General features: G+C 53.3%; 1 protein-coding gene across 1 annotated transcript in view; it reads right to left on the reverse strand.

Moving 5' to 3' along the window:
• LRRC74A (leucine rich repeat containing 74A) overlaps nt 1-22,603 on the reverse strand; it is a gene marked incomplete at both ends in the record, with an annotated part of 90,750 nt that overhangs the window by 26,904 nt on the left and 41,243 nt on the right. The window contains 2 exon segments of the mRNA XM_079913559.1: nt 20,656-20,738; nt 21,657-21,764. Coding sequence (XP_079769685.1) covers nt 20,656-20,738; nt 21,657-21,764 — 191 coding nt within the window.

A 22,603-nucleotide genomic window follows, 5' to 3' on the forward strand; every position in this document is an offset into this window, starting at 1 on the left:
TTGATTGTTGCTTCTGTCTGGAAACAACCAGCATTTCCAGCCAGGCATCTCCAGTAGGCTGGGGCAATTCTCAGAAGAAGGAGTCAGCTGAGAGCAACTCACACTAACAGCAGCTGGGGGTGGGTACCTGGCACAGGGAAGCCGGGGCACTGTGCCCAGCAACTTGGATGTGCAGCTCCTGGCCTGAAGCTGCCCCTCTGGGTCCACTGGCCCCAAGGTTTAAGGCTGCCTGAAACCTCTGAGGCTGGGGCTTGGGAGGCCAAAGCAGGCCTCCAGTCTGCCTACGGAGCTGTTTATTAGGGAAGGTTTGTAGTGGGTTGAGTAACCACCTGCCCCACTCATGTCCATCTGGAACCTGAGAATGTGACCTTATTTGGAAATAAGGTCTTTGCAGATGCAGTAAGTTGAGGATCTCAAGGTATAATTATCCTAGATTTAGGGTGGGCCCTAAATCCAATGACTAGTGTCCTTATAAGAAGAGGAGAGGACACAGAGACACACAGGGCAGAAGGCCACGTGTTGACAGAGGCAGAGATAGGAGGGATGTGTCTACAAGGCAAGGAACACCAGGAACCTGCAGCAGCTGGAAGAGGCGAGGGAAGATTCTCCCCTGGAGGCTTCGGAAGGAGTGGGGCCCTGTGGGCACCTTGATTACAGACTTCTGGCTTCCTGCACCTGGGGAGAATAAATTTCTGTTGTCCGAAGCCACCCAGTTTGTGGTAATTAGTTAGGGTAGTCCTTGGAAACTAACTAAAGTCTGGTGCAGCGGGGAATGCACCACCCTGCCAACCCCAGGCTAGGAGTTTCCCTGACACTCACTTCTTGTGTGACCTTGGCAATTGTTTTCCCTCCCTGAGCCTCAGTTTCCTCACTTGTAACTAGAGAGGAGTCAACAACCTGCACAAGGCTCACCTGAGATTACCAAGCTGAATTTATTCAATTTATTTAAAGAAATACGGATTCCCAGGTGCCCTCCCACTGACCCCTGCCAAGGTGTGATCACGTGTCAGGTAACTCTGACCCAGCAGGCAGGTGCCCGCACCTGCGTCCCCATTTGGGCATCCCTGGAAGAGCAGGTTTCTGCGGAACCTTCCAGCTCTGGATCTATGCGAAAGAAGATTCTGAGAGAAGTCCATGAGGGTGGGTAGCTGCCTGCAGATCTGCTGTTGAAACAGAAGAGGCTAAATGCCGAAGGGGTTTGTGGTGTGTTCTCACAGACGTGAAAACGATGGCAGAGACGGACACAAAATACCCGCAGATGCACAGACATCTTCGAAGGGAGGGGAGGAGTGGTTGTCTCCAAAGCGGGGGGCGGGGGCTGGGGGGTCCTAGGGGTTTGGTGGGCGGCACACACCCTATCTGATGTCTATTGTCTGTAGGTTTCACATTTGTTTAACCTTGTGAACGTATGACTTAAAAAAGAATCAGGGCTTCCCTGGTGGCGCAGTGGTTGAGAGTCTGCCTGCCGATGGAGGGGACACGGGTAGGTGCCCCGGTCCAGGAAGATCCCACATGCCGCAGAGCGGCTGGGCCCCGTGAGCCGTGGCCGCTGAGCCTGCGCGTCCGGAGCCTGTGCTCCGCAACGGGAGAGGCCACAACAGTGAGAGGCCCGTGTACCGCAAAAAAAAAAAAAAAAAAAAAAAAAGAATCAGTATGTTTTAAAACAAAAAGAAAAAAACCCTGGTGCTTGGAAATAAATGTTGAAGAAAGAGAAAGGCGTTCCTTTGCTCCTCCCTTCCCCCACTCACTGCCAGCCCCCCGGCAGCAGTTCTGCCACTGGGTCTATTTGTGTGTCTATTTGTCTGTTGCCTTCGGTGCACTGTGCCGAGCGCGGGGGGGGGGCGGGGGGGTGGTCCCAGGAGGGTGGGCTTGCTGCCCGGGATCCTCAAAGCTAGGAGTGGAAGATTCCACACACAGCGGTCAAGTGTCTGCAGCAGAGGCTGAAAAGTAGCCCCAAGAGACAACACAATGGAGGTGCACGTTTAATGTGACAGCACAAAGCCTTGCACTCAATTATTATTATTTTTATTAGCTAAAGTGCCAAATGAGTGGTGGAGATAGAAAGTCCTATGGATTCCAGGAGAGGAGAGAGAGCTGTGAACTGGATGGCAGGGAGGGCTTGATGGAGGAGGGAGGTTCCAAGCTGGACAGCTAAGGTCAGGGAGCCGACCAGGGAAGGGGGCGTTTGGTGCCTCCTGTGCACGGTCTTTCTAAGTGGCACATTTTAATGTGATATGTTGATGTGATGGTTGCTAAGACCAAGATGAAGAGACATCTGGAGCAGAGCTTCTCCAGCTTTTTGTGGTCAAGAGCAAATTGTTTTCTTTGTAATTTCTAATCAACAACGGGCCCCTATCAGAATGGCCATCATTTAAAAGTCTACATATAATAAATGCTGGAGAAGGTGTGGAGAAAAGGGAACCCTCCTACACTGCTGGTGGGAATGTAAATTGGTGCAGCCACTGTGGAAAACTGTATGGAGGTTCCTCAAAAAACTAGAGTTCCCATATGATCCAGCAATTGTACTCCTGTGCGTATACCCAGACAAAACTATAATTCAAAAAGATACAGGCACCCCTATGTCCACAGCAGCACTATTTATAATAGCCAAGACATGGAAACAACCTAAATGTTCATCGACAGATGAATGCATAAAGATGTGGTATATATACACAATGGAATGCTACTTAGCCATAAAAGAATGAAATTACGCCATTTGCAGAAACCTGGATGGACCTGGAGATTATCATGCTAAATGAAGTAAGAAAGAGAAGGACAAATATCATGTGATATCACTTATATGTGGAATCTAAAATATGACACAAATGAACATATCTACGAAACAAAAACAGACTTACCGATATAGAGAACAGACTAGTGGTTGCCAAGGGGGAGGGGGTGGGGGAGGGAAGGACTGGGAGTGTGGGATTAGCAGACGCAAACTAGTATATATAGGATGGATAAACAACAAGGTCCTACTGTATAGCTCAGAGAATTATGTTCAGTATCCTGTGATAAACCATAATGGAAAAAATATGAAAAAGAATATATACGTGTATAACTGTGTCATTTTGCTGTACAGCAGAAATTAACACAACATTGTAAATCAACTATACTTCAATAAAATTTTTAAAAAATGACGGCTGTCTTCTTTTGTAAAATATAACACGAAAGAATTGCTGAAAAAAAATGAAACGAACAAGAAATACAATTTTTTTTTTTATTGGATTCAACTGACATAAATTGACAGTCGAATTCCTAGGTAAGTATCTAAATGCTTGCAGACACTTTCTGTACTTGTCCCTGGATCTGAGCAAGCGGTTTGCAGAAGGGCCCCCAATGGCACTTTGAGCAGCCCTGCTCCAGAGAGGGTCTCACAGGGCAAGAGGGGGAAACCTTCAGAGAAGATGGCCAGTGTGGGACCTTGAAGACGTGGCTTCCCAGCCCCCATCCTGCCCCTCCCACTTCCGGGCTTCTTCCCCAACATTTTATCTGACTACACTTCTGCTCAGAGCAGCCCCTGGGGAGACAGGAGGCCCAGGCAGGGCTGTGTGGCATCCCGGCCTGTTAATAATTCAGAGTGCCTTCACACTGTGTTATTTAAATATTTTTTGACATTAGTCTGAAGGAGAGGCAGAGCCCTGAGTGGCGGGTGCAGGGTAGAGGAGGGGAAGCTGGCGGCAGCCTGTTTCTCCTTTACTCTCCGGGGAAACTTAGCCCTGCCCCGAGTTGCTGACCCCTCTCCACCAACAAACATTCTGCCAGTCACCAGCCCGTCCTCTTTGGAAGGTGCTTTAGTAAACAGCTCTTGTATTGAGCATATTCCTTGGCGAGGGTCTCTCTCCAGCCCCCAAGCAGCTTGTCAAAGTGGGTCCTCTTACTGGGAAGTGCTGGAGAGCACAGCTATCCAGTCCAGTTATAGGACCAGTGATGTTATAACACCCAGCATTTGAGCCTCCTCCTGGGTTAGTACCTGGACAGCTGCCCAGCAGGCCTCCCTTAACTGGCTCTGTTAGGGAACAATTTATTAACTTGTTTCCCTGCTATGATGGGGACAATGACAGTAAGAATAAAAACAACTACCCTCTCTTGACTCTGAACCAGGCACTGAGCTCAGCACTCGACACGCATCCTCTTATCTAATTCTCATAACCCTTGGAAGGAAGTGTCTTATTCCCATTGTACAGACAAGCAAGCTGAGGCCCAAAGTTTTAAGTGGCCTGCTGAAGTCACACAGGTGGTCCGCGGTAGAGGCAGGTAAAGCCAGTTCTACCCGACTCTAAGCTCCCCTCTGGACCAGGGTGTGGAGGCCTGGAGTGAGCAGGGATGAGGAAGAGCCAGTGCAGAGGCTGCAGGTGAGCTTCTCTGAAAGGGGCTGGGCCAGGGACAGTGAAGAAAGCCAGGCTGCTGCGCAGCTGGGCAGCTCTTTCTGGTCTATGGGGAGAAGCTGGGGCTGAGAGCAACCACCATCTGCTCTGTTTCCTTGGAAGAGGAAGGGGGCGTCTCTCAGGCTCTCCCATCCTCAGCTCTGGGCCCCAGCTCGCAGCAGAGGACACTGAAGGTTCTGACCTCAGCACTGGCTCCTGGGGGAGGGTTTTAGACTCCACTCTTTCCCTGGGGCCGTGAGACAACAGTCGAGCACTAGCTGACCAATGAGCCCTAGGACACTCCTCAGCATCTGAGCTGCAAGATGATGAACATCGACGCAGGCTTGAAGCTTTTACATTGTTTTAAAGGTTAAAGATGGGACATACGATCAGGCGAGACTAATGACCGCCTTCCTGTGCCCCCTTTTCCCATCACCCCCAGGAGGTCACTGGGTCAGGGAGGAAGAAGGTGGGGCACGAGGTGGGGAACTTGGTGTGGATCTTCTCACCTCCCCATTGGCTGGGCTGAATCATGGGGGGCCAGACACTAGGAGCCCCAGTTATGTTTGAACAACTAAGAGTGGAGGGACCAGCACCCTGCTTTCTGGCTGTAGCTCTGGGAAGGCAGACAGTGCCAGAAATCTAGCGATGGTTCCATGGGGTCCTGTGCAGCCCCACTGGGAGTCCCCAGACCCCTCCATGGGATGCACCCCTAGGTCTTTCTGCAGGAGCAAGGATGATGCAGAGGTGAGGCTAAGGGCTGGCGGGGCCTGACACGGGAGGCAGGCCAAAGGACAGAGTGTGGACCGCACGGGGTAGATCAAAATTGAGCCATGGACCCCAACACACCCATCCTGGGAAACTGCCTGGACCCCCAGCGTTAGAACCAGCCCTGGAGGGGATGAGGATGCAGAGGGATTTCCTGATTTAATGGAGTTTAAGCATGAAACAATTTAGAAATCACTGCAGTGACTGGAAGTTTATCTGGAAGTTATTGAATTAAATTCTATGTTATCTGAGATGATAGAGGGGTGAATGTGACATGATAAAAATTAAGCTTAGTAATAGGAAAAAGAAAACTTACATGTGTTTGTGTGTCAGAGTATAAGGAATGTGGAATTATGTTCCTGGAAAACTGAGTCTAGCCTTCCCCTGGAATTTCTGCACTAAGGATCCCGGGAGGCTCAGCCTTCCTGCCCATCCCGAGATGACCACCCTGGGATCTTCACGGATCTCCTGAAGCAAAGGGACCTTACCGGGTGACAACCTAAGATTCACCTTCATGGTTCTTCCCTGCCAAGTGCAGGGTGTTCTTTCTGGCTCCTTCCGGGGGATGGAGAGAGAGACAAGCCCATGGGGGATGTATGTCCTCATGGTACCCAGTGCAGGGAAACCTAACACACATTGAACATCTGCTATGTTTCCGAGCCTTGTTAGACACGCACACGTCAGCTCAATTCCGCATGAAGAATAGAGAGCACGTGCACATAAAAGTGATGAAGCGTAATTGACAGCTGACCATGCTCGAACCCACTGTCGCTCAAGGACTACCCACGGCACTCCTTACCACAGCCTGTGAGGTGTGATTGTTCCCAGTTTACAGAGGAAGAAACGAATGCCAGTGAGGTCAAGGTCACGGACCAGCTGAGTTAAGATTTACCCGTGTTGGTCTGACACCAAACACCCTGCCCTCTCTTTCCTCAGCTCTCATTCAGGGTCAGAGTTCCCCACCCAGTCAGTCCCCCTGTGCTCTCATCCTTAGGGCCGTAGACTCACCCCACTCCGAGGTGCCTGCACTCAGCTAATCACAGAGCCAGGAGGGACCCCGGAGCTCGGAGGCTGAGCTGGTCCCCCCTCCCCCCAGCCTCCGGGAGACCCTGCAGAGCCAGGGAAGCGAGGAACCAGCACAGGGTCACTCTGTACCCTCCAGCAGCTAAATGTGAATTTAGCTTAAATATTAAATTAAATCTTAAATATTCTTTATTTATTTTCTTTATTTTTTGGTCTGCATCGGGTCTTAGTTGCGGTACGCGGGGTCTTCGTTGAAGCGTGTGGGCTTCTCTCTAGTTGCGGTACGTGGGTTCCAGAGCGCGTGGGCTCTGTAGTTACGGCACGCGGGCTCTCTAGTTGAGGTGCGAACTCAGTAGTTGTGACGCACAGGCTTAGTTGCCCTGCGGCATATGGGATCTTAGTTCCCCAACCAGGGATCGAACCCGGGTCCCCTGCATTGGGAGGTGGATTCTTTACCACCGGACCACTAGGGCAGTCCCGGCAACACCCATTTTTATCAGCTGTTTCTAAGCTTAACACACAAGGAGACTAGCACTGGCTGGTGTCAGGGAGACCAGGTGACAGGTGGGAGTGATCAGCGGTGAAAGGTGCAGAGCTCGTGGCTGAAGGTCTGGGGCCAAGAGTCAGGCCTCAGGCAGGAACAGAGGTCAAGATGGGAGGGGAGTACAGTTGCGGGGAAGCTGTGCTCAGGAAAAACTGAGTCAGGGGTTTCTGAGAAGCAGGCAATGGGGGGGGCAGTGGAGGGCAAAGTGTCGTCTGGTCAGGTAGGAGTGGCTGGCAGAGTCGCCCTCCAGGGAAGGCAGAGAGGACTGTGCTTGGCTTTCCGACTTTAAAGGCCCTGTGGATGTAGAGGCCCTTCTGGGGGACCCTCTTATTCTTCAAGGAGATGAGGACTGAAGATTGGTGTTCCGCAGGTTTGTAGACTTGGTAAACCTGGAGGTGAGTCAGGGTATTCCTGGATTCTTTTGACAACGTTAGGCACCTGGAATCAGGGTCCTTCAGCGAAGGTTCACCTGGCCTCTGGGAATGTGGTGAAGACGTGGTACCGAGAAAGGCGAGGGAAGAAGGCTGCCTCCACCGTGCTGGGGGCCTGGGGAGCTCTTCCCAGGACACGTCCACATCCAGCTTGCTAACACCCTGAGTCTGAGAACCAGGCCTGGGACTGCTGCTGGGCCGTGGGAACGTGGGGGAATGCAGCTTGGGCCAGGGGTGGGCAGTTACCGCCGTGGAAAAGGGCAGGGTTGGCGTCGGGAGCGCATCCTCGCAGCCGGGCATGGCGCTGAGCCCCTCCGAGTCCCTGGTGACGACCGCGTTCGCAGCAACCCTGGGAGGGGGCGACCAGCTCCTCGTTTACGTGTCATGCTCTGACCAGGGTCCTGCGGCCAGTCAGTGGCAAAGCTGGGCTCTGACTCCTGACCCGCTTCGTGCCGTTGGCGCCCTGTCCGGGATGGGCCTCGCAAAGCTGGAGGCCCCGGTAGCAAAGCCCGCCCGGGACACGGTTTTGAAACTGTCCTGTGAGCAGAGTTCATCTACCCTTTTTGCCCCCTTCCTTCCTCCCCTGCAGAAGCAAGTCTTGCTGCCAGCAGTTTGACCGAATTCCCTCCCTCGCCCTTTTCTCTGGGTTTTACTTGAGGTCAGCTGGCCACAGCTTCCCACAGATGTGAAAAATGAAAGGCTGCCATGAGTCCCAGCCTCTCCCGGCCTCTGAGAAAATTTGCATCTTAATGGAGAGGGGATTAGCGGCCTGGGATCCTGGGAGATGCCGGGGAAGGAGTCTCTGGTGGCCCAGTTCTCAGCCTCGGGGACAGAAGATGGGGTGCTGGGGCAGGCCCTGCCCGGGGCTCCTGGCTCACGCCTGGCCAACTCTGCCAGGAAGGGCAGACTCTGCTGGGCTGGCTTCTGAGAACTGGGCCAGGCTCCAGGCTGGGCCTCAGCAGATCCCCAAGGCTCAAGCCTCGCCGCTTCCCCCATGACACACAGAGGGCTGGGCCTCCTCTCCACCCTCTTCCGTGGAGCCTGGCCCTGGCTGGGGACCCACGACCAGCTCCTCTTCTGCTAGTTCATTTCCCGGCACCATCTGCCCCTGGACCAGCTGGGAGCGAGGGCGCTGTGTGTGTGTGTGTGTGTGTGTGTGTGTGTGTGTGTGCGCGCGCGCGCAGGAGCGGCTGGCCAGCCTCTAGGAGGTGGAAACCAGGCGTCGGCGGCCCCCACAGGCTGGCTCAGGCTGGGACAGCGAGGCAGGCAGGCGGGGCAGCATTCTGGAGGAATTTCTGAATTACCTACTGGCTGGAGCCCAGAGGCCAGAGCGGGCCTGGGCCGGCCCAGCTGGCCGAGGCCCCTGAAGAGCCTTCTTCCTGGCTCTGAGGCCTCACCGCCTACCGCCGGAGTCTCTGCCCGCCTGCCTCTGAACCGCGGCGTGAGAACTCCAACCCAAAGGGGGTGGTCAGTGCTCCCCCCTCCCCTCTCCTGGGGAGACAACCAGGGCCTAAGGGGGAGGGACGTGTCCTTCCCTGACCCCTGCCCTCACCTGCAAGCTTTTGAGGTCAGGGCTGTTCTTCATCTCTCCTTTCTTCCAGAATCACAGCTTCCATCTGGCCAAAGTCAAGAGGAGGCCTCTAGTCTCATCTCCACTGGAGCTGTTGCGGGGAGGTGATGGGTTGGCTGCTACAGCTCTCCCCAGTTCTGCCCCCCAGACAGGAAGGCCCTTTGTGTGTCAATGTCCTCTCCCTCAGACAGGACGGGCCACATAGTCTGTGGGGTTTTTGTTAAGAATTTTAAGAGAGTGACAGCAGAGCATGAAACCAAGCCCCAGGCCCTTCTAAGTCCGGCCCTGTGTGACGGCACAGGCTGCACCCATAACACCAGCCCTGCTCCCAGAAAATCCTTGGCCCTCCTCAGCCCCACCCCATCTCTCTCCTGGACCACGTCTTTGAGAACTTGGCCGGGAGGCAGGTCTGAGCAGACATCCCCCAGTTCTGCTTCTTCACGTCTGACACTGTCCTCAGGGGCACTGTCTGATGCCCCACCCTGACCTTCCTCCCAGGGAAACTGAGACAGCAGGAAGGCCTGGGAACTCACCATCCTGTGTCCTACCACCCAACCCAGACGACTGGGGAGGGACGGTGGTGGCGGCTGAGTCCGGGGCTCCCCTCAGCCCCCCATGGTGTGCCAACCCCAGGGCCCTGGGTGGGGCTCGAGAAGATCCCCCCCTGGCCTTCTGTTCCCAGCAGTGCCATCCCCCCCCGAGGGGCGGGCGGGAGCAGGGACGTTCAGGGCTGCTTTGCCGGCTCCAGACCAGGCATCCGCACAGCCAAGCCCCGTTGCTTGTCCTTTGTCTCCACCGCACAGCGGCTGGCTCAGCCATTACCTGGCAGGGTGACTGCCTTGGGGGACAGTGGGGCCTGGGTCCAGGAGTGTCCTGCTTGGGAACTGCTAGCAGCAGGTAGGCGGAGGTCAGGGAGAAGAGGCAGGAAACCTCACCTCCAGTGGCGGGGAAAGGCCAGGTCCAGAGGGACCATGGCTCTGTCCTGGCAGCCCCTCAGCCCACAGCCTGGGCGAGACACCCCTGCCTGCAGCTTCGTCCCCAGGCTCCCACCAGTCTCAGGGATGAGAAAGCCCACCACCCTCCAGTTAGGGTGCACTTAGGGCTTGGCGAAGGGCCCAAGCCGTCGGTGTGCAGGGTCCCATGCATTCTCACAAAAGCCATAGGAGGTAGGTCCTATTATTGTAAGTGAGAGTCAGATTAGCTGAGAAGCGGGTTCCAGGCCACAGGGCTGCCACGTTTTCCCCCGCGCTGCCCTTCCTTTGCGGAAGTCATCGTGGTGGCAATGTTTGTGTGGCTGTCTGTTCAACGTGCGCCTCCCTGATCGGGCTTAAGCTCCACATCACTGAGTAGCGCTGCCCTTTGAATTCACACGTGGCCCATGACACACACAGGGCCTGGCACATAGTAAGACCCCCATAAAGAACAGGGGAAGGAGGGAAGGAGGGGGTTGAGTCAGGATTGCAACACAGGTTGGCCTGACGTCCCGCCCACACCCCTACCACCTGGCTGCACTGCCTCCATCTAGCCCGCTCTCCCTTGACATACTTCTGCTGGGCCAGAGTAGGGCCGGATGGGGCCCTGCATCCACCCAGGCTGGGAAGTAGGAGTCACCCTGTCCACGCCCCATCAGGGGTCCTTACTACTGAGGCTCTGGGGAGGCTCTCCTTCATGGGACACCCCACTGGGCCAGCTGGTTCCTGACGTATTTATTGCCTCCCCAGCCCTGTGAGGCTGGGTGGCAGGGAGTGTGTCACCAGGGAGGCCTCTTCTGGAAGAAACACCTGTGATGATCTCCCAGTGAGCAATCCAGTCCTCAGCTTTCCCAGTGACCTTGGAACACCATAGGGTTCTTTCTGATTCCAGAGTTTGGCTGGAGCTGCAGCCTCGGGGCCAGTACTCCCGCCGTCTGGAGCATCTGTGGGTGTTCACCCTAGACGTGTTTGCAGCGGGTGCCGCCAGGCTGCTGGGCGGTGTGTCTGCTGGAACCGTTCTCTGGAAACCCCATGGCTGGGCCGCTGAGAGCAAGGATCTGTTCACTCTTCTCCCATCCTTTGACTGGATCCACTCAATATCTCTGAGGTCCCCCCCAACTCTGCCCCAGTCACGGTGCTAAGCATGAGAGCCACGCGTGGACAGCTCAGCCCAGACTCCAGGGGCTGACAGTCCAGCTGGGGAGGGCCATGTGTCACCAGTGGACGTGCAGAGTGATGGTGAGCGCAGGGAACCCTGGGAGGGTGGCCGGTACCTCCCAGGAGGCTTTGGGCTGCTCGTACCTCAGAGGGTGGAGCCCTGCTGAGAAGTTGGATATTTAGTGGCCACGCCCCCATCCCTTTCTTCTGTCACCTTTGCCCTCAGCCCACCTGTGCTCCCCTCGTCCCGCCCACCTCCACACACTGTTCTTGGGAAAGGCTTGGGGGTGAGTCTTTTTGGCTTGGCCACTTTCCTCAACTGCCTTCCAGAAACCCCCATTCTGGGGCCCCCTCTTCCTCCCCAGTCTCTCCCCCTTGGTCCCCTCTGCTGGTTCTTCTTCTCACAGACCTTGCTAAGGATTCTGGAGCCCCCCAGGACTCAGGCCTTTGTCCCTTCACTTCCCTCTGCACTGAGACCCTCAGGGACCTCATCTGGTCTTGTGACGTTCAATATTATCTATATAACGTCCAGGACTTGCAAACACTCCCCCTTCCAGGCCCCTCCTCCAAGCCCAGGCTTGGACTCCAACACCTGCTCCACCCCCCTCTGCAATGTCTAATAGACATCCCTAAACCAATTCCCAGTTTTCTCTCTCTCCACCCCCGACACCCAAATCTACTCCAGCAGAGGTCCCCTCAGCCAGCTCAGTGATGAGCCTTCATTCCTCCAGATGCGGGGGGCCTGAGCCTGGGGGCCACGTGATGCCTCTCTTTCTCGCACAGCCAGTGCCCCCCCTGATGGGGAGCAAGGTTGGTGCCGCCTTTAGACACATCCAGGGTCCGCCCACACCCATCACCCCAGCGCTTCCTCCTTCAGCTCTTGCCTCCGTCATTGCAATAGTCTCTCCGTGGATTTTCCTGGTCCCGCCTTTAAATCCCTAAAGCCTATTCTTAACACAGCAGCCGGAACACCCTTTTCAAAGACGTAGGAGTCTGGCCCTCCTCCGCCCCAAACCCTGCAAGGGCCCATCTCACTCACACCCACGTTGCCCACAGGCCTCAAGGCCCCACTTGATCGGGCCCTGCTCCAACCTCACCTCCCGCCATGCTCTCCTTCCCTGTCTGCTCCAGCCTTGGGCTGCCTTACTGACCCTTAGAGGCCCCAGGCTGGCTCCTGTCCTGGGGCCCGTGCTCAGCCTGAAGAGCTCTTCCCCCAGATCCACATGGCTCTCCCTCACTGCCTTCAAGCGGTTGCTCAGATACCGCCCCCCACCCGTTTAAAATCATAACTTCCCCACCCCTAGCAATGACCTTCCTGAGCCACCGTACGCCGCTCTAGTTTTTCACCCATAGAACTTATTATCTTCTAACACTGTATGTGATTCACTTAGTTATTATGTTTATTACTTGTGGTCAGTCTCTTCCTGCTAGAATGGAAACGCTGTGTAAAAGATGGGTTTTATCATTTTTATTCATAGATGTATCCCAAACATACCCACAACAGCACCAGACACCTAGTAAGCCCTTAATAAATGTTTATTGAATTTAATTGAAGTCACTTACACTTTAATGTAAATAAATGTACATGTTTTCCCTCCCCCTTACATTGCAAGTTTTTCCCCACTAATTCAAGAAGGGTTTTTCCCCTGCATCACAGTGCTCTTGGGAAAAGTATTTGTCAGGGGTGGGGGGGCTGTGAGTTTTATAGTCTTGAAATAACACTGAGTGGATGGAGGACCCACGGTGCAACCAGGACTCATGAAGGAGAAGCCGGGAGAGCTGCCTGCTGCCTCCCAAAAGGCAGGGTGTGGAGGTGGCAGCCTCTTGGGTGTGACAGAGAGAAAAGCGACAGCGCCTCACGCATGTTCATGGTGTGACTACAAGTGATTGCTCCAAGGACAGCGGTGAGGAGGGAGGTGCAGAGGACCGACAAGGGCAAATCCTCGGGGTTGAGTCCTCCAGCCCGTTTTCATGGCAAGATGGGCTCAGGAAGCAAACTGGACTCTGCGTCAGCAAGGTGTCTGTTCTCTGCGGGACGACCTGCAGAAGCTACTCAGCGGGGCCCCCTTGCAAGGCCACGGGGTGGATTTGACGTTTATGCCATTGTCAGCTTTTTAAAATGTGTCATTTATTGTGATTTTTTCGTCATTCTAAATATACATCTACTTTCTATACCTAACATTATATTTGTAAACTTGTATATATATATATATATATATATATATTTAAAGAAGGTCCCCAGATTGTATAATCTCAGGCTCCAAGAACCTGCATCTTCCCCTGAGGGGGCAGATTGAGGGTTCTGGCCCGGGCTCCGCTGGTGTCGCTGAAGCCAGCTGCATTGCTGCCTTTTTCAGGTACCTAAAAAGAATTCGATTTCCCTGAGCCAGTTTGGAGTCCTGTTTTCTTAGAGCTGAAGCCGCTGTGCGGAGTCAGAGGACTCGTGGGATTGGAGCGCCCTCTACTGGAAAAATTGAGGTACAGCCGGGAGAGCGGTACACGCCAGGAGTGGCTGCACTGAAACCCCACTGTTAGGATTCTGGCAAGAAAGCAGGCGGGTCTGGGGGTTAGTACGCAGGCAAGCCCCTCCTGTCGGGCATGGACACATTCAAGTACACACACCGTGTCCTGTAAGTCAAATGTGAGCATGCTTTTGTGTACACGTGTTCCATTCCCACTGCACCTGGGGTAACACCGCCTGGGATCGGCTGCAGTGCTATTCTGACCCTAACCTCCCGGAGGCAGCATCAGACTCCACAGGTTAAGGGCTTGGTCCCCCACAGACTGCTCCCACTTTGCTGCCAGCTACAAGTGGGGTTCCCCCAGGACACCTGCACTTCTGACTAGCCAGCTACACAGTAGGGGGTTCCCATCAAACTCCTCAGGTTTGGTAATTCACTGCAGTGACTCACAGAACTCACTGAACGTGCTATACCGATGCTGGCAGCTTTATTATAAAGGTTATGACTCAGGAGCAGCTGCATGAAGAGACGTGCAGGGCAAGATCTGGGAGGGAGGCAGAGCTTCTGTGCCCTCTCCCTGTGGAGTCGAGGCAAGTCAACTCCCAGGAAGCTCCCCTGGACCCTGGCGTCCAGCGTTTTCACCGGGGTTTCGTTACTTTTCATTACGCAGGCATGACTGATTGAACGCTGGCTAGTGAGTGAGCTCAGTCTCCAGCTCCCTGTCCTTCTATTGGCTGAAAGTCCCAACAACTGCTTACACGGTTGGTGTTTCCAGGAAGCTGTCTAGGTAGGGGCCCACCCTGGGTCACCTCGTTAGCATCACGAAGACACTCCTGTCACTCAGGAAATCCCGAGGGTTTTGAGGCATATGCCAGGAACTGGGAAAAAGACCTGTTATGCTCTTGATTATACGGTAGCATGTGGACACATGCACAAGGGCTAGTCTCATTCAGCCTGGGCACACAGAAACAAGTCAGCCCTACCCCAGCTCATCCACAGACCCACTAAGAGGTGGCAGAACAACACAGCAGCCCCCCGCCCCAGGGGTCACACCACTGTCCCTTCTTAAAAGGACCCGCTGAGCCCCAGAGAAGCCCCCTCCACCCCACACCACCCTCGGTTTCCCTTCCCCTCCAGGATGTCTGCTTCCTGGAGGAGAGCCATTCCTTTCCTCTAGTTCAAGGCCACTGGTTGCAGCCAGTGTTTAGGACACAGGCTTGCCTTGCCAATCATTGTTTTCTTTTGTTTAGAACCAAACCAAGCAAAACCAATCCCAAGCCCATGCTTGGCAAGGCAGCCTGGTCCCCCGAGGACAGACACTGCAGCTGCCACTGCAGCCACATACCAGAGGCTGCAGCGCGCACTGCTGACCTGCAGGCCTGGCACCCAGAACCACGCCCACCAGCGTCACCGCTGCCACTGCTCAGGGACTCCATCCAGCTGCAAAGCCACAGCTGCTGGAGGAAGTTCTCCGTGGTCCTTGCTTCTTCGGAGGCTGGCTCCTGAACCGAGCCCGGAGACTGCGTGTCTGGTGTAGGCATGAGCCTACGTCCCAGCTGCGAGTCCCAGCTGCCCCTCTCAGGACCTGTAAACTGGCGCACTCCCAGCCCAGGAAGGGGATTCAGACCTCAGCAGCCAAGCAAAAGGCCAGATGTCCACTGCACCCCGGCATTGCCCACACAGTGCTGCTGGCCCCTGGCCCTCCCACCTCCCTCCGACTTTTAAGATTCTGGGCAAATTCTTTCGATTTCATGCAAGTTTTAAGCCAAAGCCCAAGGTTGGAATGCCTCCCACGGTGTTTCAAAGACCCAGTAGTTGAGTGTTTCAAAGATGGCTGCTCAGTTTGGCCCCTAACGCCCTCCTGGACCTCAATCTCCCCGCACTTCTCCCTCATAGGAGAGGAACTCCGCTGTCATGAGGTCATGCTTACATTAAGCACTTACTGTGTGCCAGGCCTGGGGCTCAGTGTTTCACATGCAACTCTGCGGGGGCAGGGGTACCATTATCATCAATATATACAGATAAGGAAATTGAGATTCAGGAAGGTTGAGTGACTAGCTCAAGGTCACAGAGCTGATCATTGGTGAAGCCACACAGAATTCAAACCGAGAACTGTCGAATGACAGAATTTGCATGCGTAACCACTTTACGGTTCTGGCACACAGATATTCCACACTCTTCCTTCTCATCTCCCATCTCACCTCCCCTGGCTCAATTTCTGAGCAACATAGTGGGCAGAGAGGGCACACCAACCTGACCTTGAGAATTCAGTCACATAGAGCATCATCAACTCTGCCTTTGCTTCCCCCTCCACTGGCCCGTCCAGCCTGGCCTGGAGCTCATGCTTGCTGATCAATTGAGTTATTTTTCTGTTTCTTACAGAAACGATGTAAACAGAGAAAGTGCATTTAAACTTCTCCTGTAGATACAAAGCTGCGCAGAAGCCACAGAGGGGCAGGGGAGCACAGTGGTTAAGACCTCAGGGAGCCAGGGTCATATTGCCTGGGTCTGCATCTCAGCCTTGCTGCTTACTAGCAGAGGACTTTGGGCGAGATGCTTAACTTCTCCATGCCTGCATTTCCCCAGCTGTAAAATGGGGATGATTACAGACCTCACTGCATAGGGTCCCTGTGAGGATGCATAGAGTTAGTGCACATATATCAGAAGAAAACCATGATTCGAAAAGATACATGCACCCCAGTGTTCATTGCAGCACTATTTACAACAGCCAAGACATGGAAGCAACCTAAATGTCCATTGACAGAGGAGTGGATAAAGAAGATGTGGTATATATACACAATGGAATATTACTCAGCCATAAAAAAGAATAAAATATTGCCATTTGCAGCAACTTGGATGGATCTAGAGATTGTCATACTAAGTGAAGTAAGTCAGACAAAGAAAAACAAATAACATATGATATCACCTGTGTGTGGAATCTTAAAAAAATGGTACAAATGAACTTATTTACAAAACAGAAATAGACTCACAGATGTAGAAAACCAGGGGAGAAAGGGAGGGGAGAGGGATAAATTGGGAGATTGGGATTGACATACACACACTACTATATATAAAATAGGTAACTCATAAGGACCTACTGTATAGCACAGGGAACTCTACTCAGTACTCTGTAATGACCTGTATGGGAAAAGAATCTAAAAAAGAGTGGATATATGTATATGTGAATATGTATACGTATATATGTAACAGAGTCACTTTGCTGTACACCTGAAACTAACACAACACTGTAAATCAACTAAACTCCAGTAAAAATTAAAACAAAACAGAGTTAGTGCACAAAGCCAAACTGAGCTGGGCATGGAAGGAGGGCATGGCCAGGGTACCATTCCCCTGCACTGCAGCTGACCCCCTTTGGTGCTGGGCTCACGGGCCAGCACCTCTGGGCCGTCTTTGACCTGACAGCCTCTCCTACTCCTGCAAGGCCTCTCTCCCTCCGCTTTGGTCTTCAGCTCCTGCTGGGGTCCTGCCTGCAGCCTCCTGACATGGCAAGCTGATAAAGTACGACTCAGCCCATTGTCAGTGGGCGTGCTCCTTGTGCCGTACCCTCACTCGATGGAGCAGGCCTCCTCTGTAGTCTTGCCCAGCCCCAGGGTGGGCTGGCTGAGGGAGGGGACTGAATGTTTATGGAGCTCGTGCTAAGCACCGGACTGTCTTCCTCACAACAAGAGTGCGAGGTAGCTGTGAGTAACTTTGATTCATAATGAGGACACCAAGCCTTGGACAGGTCTGCCCAGGTGTCAGGCTGCTAGACCCTTTGGGGCTCTGATTTCATGTCAGGCTCCGTGGGGGCAGAAGTTTAGGAGATCAGGGAAAGGGCATAGGAAGGACTGCAAAGCAGTCTGATGGGAGCACAACCTTCAGGTGGATTTTGGAGCTGACGTGACACCTAGTGGCCACAAGTAGAAACTACTCCACAGTAGGGCAGGTTCCAGGGCAACCCGCAGACAGGCAGGGTTCTGGCTGGGCTTACGTGATGGGGGGTGGCAAGTGTCGAGGGGTGGCCTGGAGGGTCGGGGATGTTGGCTTCCCCATATCTCCATCATTCCCCCAAAGCTACCCAAACAAAAAATAACATTTGATGAGAAAATGTGCTGCTTTTTCTAGTAAAGATGAAGAAAAGCATCTTGAGAAAACTTGCTGTTTTTATTGATCCCTAATCTATAGTCCATAACAAATTTTGATACTTCACAGCCTAATAATCTTCAGGGTTCCACCCAGACACCAGTAATTAATGAATGCTCAGTTACGGGCATGGACTTGATGGAGAATTTTATAGATTATAATAAACTTAAAAGACAGGCTCCCTGGCTTCAAGGGGATTTGATTTATTTCGGGAGTCAGAGCAAAGACATCTACATACCCTGATGAGTAGGGTGGACGTGAGTTTCAGCTCACAAACTCTTTATTGCGTTTCTTTATTTTCTTTTCATCATCCTAATTTTGACTGAGTCCATACAACCGTCCAATGAAAATTCAACTTCAAGTTAAGACTTTGAATAAGGGAAGGGAGGGGAAATATGCTGTGGGGAGGGGACACAGATTATTTCAAATAATGATTCTGCCAGGAGTGAGAAGTTTTTGCATCACCTCCATCCTCGATGAAGAAACAAAGTGAAATCTGAGGGCTGGTGCCTTGATTCCCAGATGCCATTTCAGCACTTCACTGGTGTTCCAAAGTGTGGGTTCCTGGGCACCCCCCAAACTTTCCACCACTTGCCCAAAACAATTGCCAAGTGAATGAGGTTTTTCATTTCACAGGTATTTTTTATTGAGCACTTACTATGAGCAGGCACTGTGCAGGTGCAAAGGAGGCGCACAAGACACTTCCTGCCCTTGTCCATCCCAAGGGTGACTGGCGAGGTTAATCAAAATCCTTGAAGGTACCCATTTCCCCCACCTGCTCAGTATATGCTGTTCTTGGTTAAACCTTCCCATCTTTTGCTAAGCTCCTCATGCCTCCCCAGTTTTCCAAGGAATTTTACAAAGAAATGCAGAATGGCAGATCCCTAGAACAGATGGGGATACCTTTTTTCAGCTGTCCCACTTTTCAGGTGGAACCATGAGCCTCCAAGTTCAGGTGGCCAGCTCCTGCTGGGCCACGGCTAGATGCCAGTTCCCTGAGCTCTCTCCACGTGACCCCCTGGCATTTGCTTCTAAAGGCCCCTGTCCTCATTTCCTGAGCATCTGTTCCCTCTGCCACTGCCTCCTGAATCTCAGCAATCTCCCCTTGACACAGTTTACAAGCACTGTGATGAATGCTTTTGTGCACTGACCTTCTCCCCACCGCTCTCTTCCACCACCTAGCAACCCCACGCTCTCCCAATTTGTTCTTTTGGCTCTTAACGAGGCCACCAAGGACGTGCCCCCTAAAACAGGAGGGTGCTCCCTGGGGGAAGGGCATGCCACCAGCAGCCCGGAGACCCAAGCTAGACTTTATTGCCTCGCTCACAGCCTTGGTGTCTTTCCGCCGAGGTTTCAGCCAGCTCTCCACCTCGTTCCAGCCACGAGCCAATGTGCCAAGAGTTCTCTGTCACTGAGGCTTCTTTCCAGACCAGACGTGTTGCTATGGCTTCGTCATTTTCAAGGAACTGGGTTGAAAGGTAAGGAGATAAGGCTGACCACCAACGTAGCCCCGTGGCTGATGGACAAGAGTGTTGGGACAGGCTCGAGTCCAAGCGAGACCACTTGTAAACCCATCTGTCATCTCGGCAGAGTGCTGAACGTGGTGAGGTTCGGCGTCAGCACAGGGATGGGCATGGGTTTACGCTGCCGCTGTCGGTAGGGCTTTGGTAGCAGACGCACCTGATCGCAAGCACGTGGGAAAAGCTATGGCAACGTGCACCTGGGATTGTTCACTAGCGCCCTCTGGAGGCAGCAGGGGCTGTGGGGGCAGGTAAAAGAGGCCCTTCACTTTCTCCCTAGTAGATTTCTGTGGATTTAGAATTTTTACAAGCAGATATTATTTGTATCAAAAAATGACAATGAAAAAATCATGCAACAGTAAAAATGACGCCCCTGCTCTTCAATGGGAACCAACAGAGCTGCAGTGTGTGACCTGAGGGGAACTTGAGGTGCACACAAGAGCTCGCCACTTGGGTCCTGAGACCTCAGTTCTGCCTCTCCATGGCCACGTGACCTCATCTGCAAAGCTGGAGGGTTGCTGGACCTGGACCCAGTCTCCTGACCTCTGCCCTGTGCTCTTTCCCACCAGCATCCCAAGGAACAGGAGGCCGTACTTCAGGGAGGGCAGGCGGGGAGGTCCAGGACACAGGCACAGAGTAGGGGGGCCTGGGGCGGTGTGCAAGCCTGAGCCACCCTGCGGGTGTCGGGGTGCTTGCCGGATGATGGTGTCACTCCTGAATGACAGCATCACGTGCCAGCCCTTTCTGTGCATTGTCTCCACTTGATTCTTATGAGAGTCTCTCAGGTGCTGTGGTTATCACCCCATTCTAAAGACTTGGAGACTGAGAGCTCTGCGCACGGCCGCACCCTTACTAGCTAGAGCAGGGTTGCAGCTGGGTCAGTCTGTGCGGTGGCTTCTCCACGCATGAGAGATGCTGATGGGGGCAAGGACGGAGGTGTTGGGAGAAGGCTGTGGGGCAGGACCAGATGGGGGCCTCCTCTGACAGACTCCTTAGGGATTCCATGAGACAACAAGCCGCAGGGCCTTATGGACCAGCCTGCAGACCAGCAGGGTTCTGCAGCCTCGGCGAGGAGGAGTGGGTCCTGGCACCATGCAGACCGGGGTGCTGAGGCCACAGCTGCCCCTCTCTGGCCACAAACACTTGGCTCTGTGCTTTCCTTCTCTAAAGCTCCGATCATTATTCACAGCATGGGCGTGTACTAGTGCCCGTTGGGCGCTGTGAGAATTCAGGCACCCGTCTGGTGACTGGCGGAGCACCTGGCACGTGGTAAGGGCTCATGGATGTTGGTTGCTGTTATGACCGTTATCATGGTCCTTTCCGAGCTCTTCAAGGAGTTCAGCCTAAGTCACAACCTGCCTGGTTGCCTAAACTCCAGCAGTGTTGAAAGACCTGCAGTTCCTCAGTGCACCGTGCTGGCCCACAGTTTGGGCTTGGTACTTCCCGTCCTCTGTCCTCCTGTCTGTCTGTGTGACACCCCCTTCCCCCCGGTGATACCTCTTCTTTGGGCCACTGTGATACCTGTACACGCCCCCAACTGCCCCTCTCGCCACACCAGGGCCTAACCATTTGCTGTTTGTGTCACCTCCTATCTGCTACAGGGCGGCCCCAGGAGCCAGGGTGCCCTAGAGGGAACCGGGGGCCTGCCCAGGGCAGAAGGGTAGCCCAGACAGGGCCGGACGGCGGGGCTGGGCTGACCTGAAGTCCACCATATCTGTCTTCTCACCCAGCTTCTTTATCAGCTCCCTGACTTGGTACCGGTTTATGGGGACCTTGTTCTGCTGAGGAAGCAGATAGAACATGCAAGGTCAATGGAGCTCTCTGCTCCCCCCAGACCTCTCCCGTCTCCCACACACACACACACACACACACACACACACACACACACACTCCACAATGCCTCACTGCCCTTGGGACCATGGCTGGCAACAGTTTCCTCAGTTCAGAAGAAACTGAACCCACACCATGCAGGGCAGGAATAAGCGTCCCCGCCCATGTCTGTGGGCCACTGCCCAGACTCCAGAGCCCCTCTTTTCTCTGGGGAGCAATAGGGGTGAAGGAGATGGGGACCCAGCTGGAGTAGGCGGCAACTTTGCAGCATGGGAAGTTCATCCTTACCTCCCTGCTACCGAGTCTGGCCGGCCCTCTTTACCACGGGCCTGGCACCGAGGGTCTTATCCCCCCACCTGGGCGCCCATGAAGTCCTATTCTTGCAGGGCCTGTCCTTCCTAGGGCTGCCCTGGTGACAGACCTCTTCATGCTTGCATTTCAGGGGGCCCTCAGCACCTCCATCATACCCCACGTGTGAAGGTGTGGGATTTCAGGCAAGATGATAGGGCCAAAGGCGAAATACTGGGGTTTTGGGATGTGGTCTCTTCTCCCACTCCCTTTTAAAATCTGCCCAGTGGCCACATGCAATGGGAGAAAGACCTAGGAGATGAAGAATGTGTGTCTTCAGACAGCATCTTGGGTCACAAGCGGCACCCAGACGTGCAGTACAGAGAATGACTTCAGCAGGCAGTGGAAGGAGGCCTTAGGTGTCCCTCTGGGTCTAGATAAAGCAGTGGATAAGTTGGCTTCTCACAGCCAATCCCAAGGAGCTCTTTGAGGTGCTCACGCTGTGGCCCGTCTGTCTCTCTCTCTCACACACACCCCTGCGCGTGCACACATAGTACCTGTGTCCACAGGAATCCACACACCTGTATCATAGCTTTCCGGAACTCGCCCACAGGCATTGTCGTCCCTCCACGAGGGTTCAAGCTCCTGAAGAAGTCCAGGACTGAGATTTTGTGCTGGTCTGCATAGCTCTGAGAGAAGCAGGAGACACCAGGAGCCTTGTAATATCTATACCAACTCCCCCCAACACCCCCCCAACCCCAGCTTCCCACCCCTGCCCACCCAGACCGAGGTCTGAGCTCAGGCACAGCCACACGCCACGATGCTTCTGTGTCTGCCCCACCTACACTGAGCTCTCCTGCCATTCCACGTTCCACAGGTGGAAGGACTGGAGTCGACCCTGCTGAGCGAACTGTGGGAACAGTTTGGAGGGAATAGGGCGGTGATCATGTTTACATGTATTATTTAGTTTTGAAGTTGTCCTGCTAAGACTAGCAAAGATGGTGCTCTATGTACGTGGGTGGGCTGTTGTTAACTCAGAAACCAAAAGACCGAACCGCAGCCAGGTAGTGGGACAGGCAGGACAGGCTCCCGGTGTTGACAGAATTCTCATCATTTTATACAAATACTTATATGGAGACATACTGTGTTAGAGTATTTAAAAATAATATTTCACTGTTTTCAATTCAAAGATATTCCCTACTCACATTTTAAGGAACGTATAGATTAATAGAAAGAAGAAAATTAAAAATAACCCATAAATCCAGTCCCACCATCCAGAGGTAGCACCCTGATGTATATTTTTTCATCTACCTGTCTATCTATCTACCTGTCTGTCTATCTATCTATCTATCTATCTATCTATCTACCTGTCTATCTATCTATCTACCTGTCTATCTATCTATCTATCTATCTATCTACCTGTCTATCTATCTATCTACCTGTCTATCTATCTATCTCTCTATCTATCTACCTGTCTATCTATCTACCTGTCTATCTATCTACCTGTCTATCTATCTACCTACCTATC

The sequence above is a fragment of the Stenella coeruleoalba genome (assembly GCF_951394435.1).
Source record: "Stenella coeruleoalba genome assembly, chromosome: 2".
Lineage (NCBI taxonomy): Eukaryota > Metazoa > Chordata > Mammalia > Artiodactyla > Delphinidae > Stenella > Stenella coeruleoalba.